Source organism: Myotis brandtii, unplaced genomic scaffold (assembly GCF_000412655.1).
Source record: "Myotis brandtii unplaced genomic scaffold, ASM41265v1 scaffold213, whole genome shotgun sequence".
Taxonomy (NCBI): domain Eukaryota; kingdom Metazoa; phylum Chordata; class Mammalia; order Chiroptera; family Vespertilionidae; genus Myotis; species Myotis brandtii.
This window is the reverse complement of record NW_005357962.1, coordinates 2,200,666-2,202,053: the sequence shown is the minus strand read 5'-3', so window position 1 is coordinate 2,202,053 and position 1,388 is coordinate 2,200,666. Positions and strand designations below refer to the sequence as shown.

General features: G+C 68.2%; 1 protein-coding gene across 1 annotated transcript in view; it reads right to left on the bottom strand.

Moving 5' to 3' along the window:
• PAPLN (papilin, proteoglycan-like sulfated glycoprotein) overlaps positions 1-1,388 on the bottom strand; it is a 32,541-nt gene that overhangs the window by 13,534 nt on the left and 17,619 nt on the right. The window contains exons 19-21 of the mRNA XM_014539341.1: positions 1,264-1,387; positions 508-645; positions 223-344 (exon numbers count right to left, since the gene is read on the bottom strand). Of these exons, the coding sequence (XP_014394827.1) occupies positions 223-344; positions 508-645; positions 1,264-1,387 (384 nt within the window). The remainder of the gene's footprint in view (positions 1-222; positions 345-507; positions 646-1,263; position 1,388) is intronic.

Below are 1,388 nucleotides of genomic sequence, written 5' to 3'. Positions count from 1 at the left end.
GGGGGGGGGGGGGGGGGGGGGGGGGGGGGGAAGGGTCGGCCATGAGGCCAGGGTGTGAACGTGGAGAAATGAGGGCCACGAGGAGCAAGCCCTCCACCCAGCCACCTGAGTCCATGGTCCCTGCCCGGCATGCCTGGGCCCAGGGGTGCCCGGCTCAGGCCCTCTCAGCCAGTCCCTTCCCCCCTGGGGCCTTGAGAACCCATTGGGGGAGGGGACAGAGACCTGTGATGCGAAGCTGGATCTTCAGAGAGTCACGGCCTGGCCTGGCACCACAGCTGTAGGTGCCAGCGTCCTCTGCCCTCAGGGGGCTGATGACCAGGGAACCATCAGGCTGCAGCCTGTGTCTGAGTGAGTGGAATGGGGGCTTGAGCTCTGGGCTCCTGAGGGCAGCAACGAGCCCGACGCCCCTCAGGCCTCAGTGCTCCAACCGGAGGGGACCGTAGCCCCCGCTCACCCCCATCCCAGGGGAATCCGAGGGGCTGCCCCTGGGGAGGATCCCGCACACACCTGTCAGAGGAGAGGGGCTGCCCGTCCTTCTGCCACCTGGTAGGGGGGTCCATGGAGGCGACACCCGGGCAGAAGAGCCGCACCACCTGCCCCAGGGGCGCCTGCACCAGAAAGGGCTCCGCGCCGGCCAGGCTCACCCTGGAAAGGTGGGCGGAGAGGACCTGCCCTACTGGCACACGTGCCACGACCAGGGGCCCCTTCGTCAGTGTGGCCCATCCCGTCAGGGGCACGTGCGGGGCCAGCGGGCGTCCTGGGAGGCCAAGCTCCAGAAGCCCATGGACCCGGGAATCTGCCCTCCCATCCTCCCCCCGAGCCCAAGCACTGCCCCTCGGCCTGGCCCTGACAGCAGCAGGGGCGGCTCGAAGCCCAGGCGTGGAGAGGGCGGGAGGCCGCCAGGCCAGAGTCCCGTGAGGACCAACACGCTCCTGCTGCATTTTGTTTTTAATCTTCCCAAATCTCTCATTACTATGACACAGTCCCAAGAGCAGTGAATAAGTGGAGCCCACCCTAACTGTGAGCCAGTGTCACCATTTCACAGGCAAGTCATGAAGCCCAACTGGACAGACCCTGGGGACACTGGCAAGGTCCGCTGGCGAATCCGGGCACCGCCAGCTCCTGGCTGCCTGCGCCTCCCCAGGTGTCGAGGCCTCCAGGCGGGATGGGGAGGGAGGGCCGGCTGACCTCGGGGTTTTAGATCCAACGGCTCGGCCCCTGGCCCGGGTCCCTCTCCCCCTCCCTGGGAAAGGCTATGCTCACCTGGAGGAGGAGCTGTGGGAGGGGGGTGCTGGCCGCCCAGCATCTCCGCCCAGGTCAGGGGTGCTGGACCCCAGCTCCGGGCCCCAGGGCCGTTCTCCTGAGGTCTGGGGGTGGTGCCCGGCCCC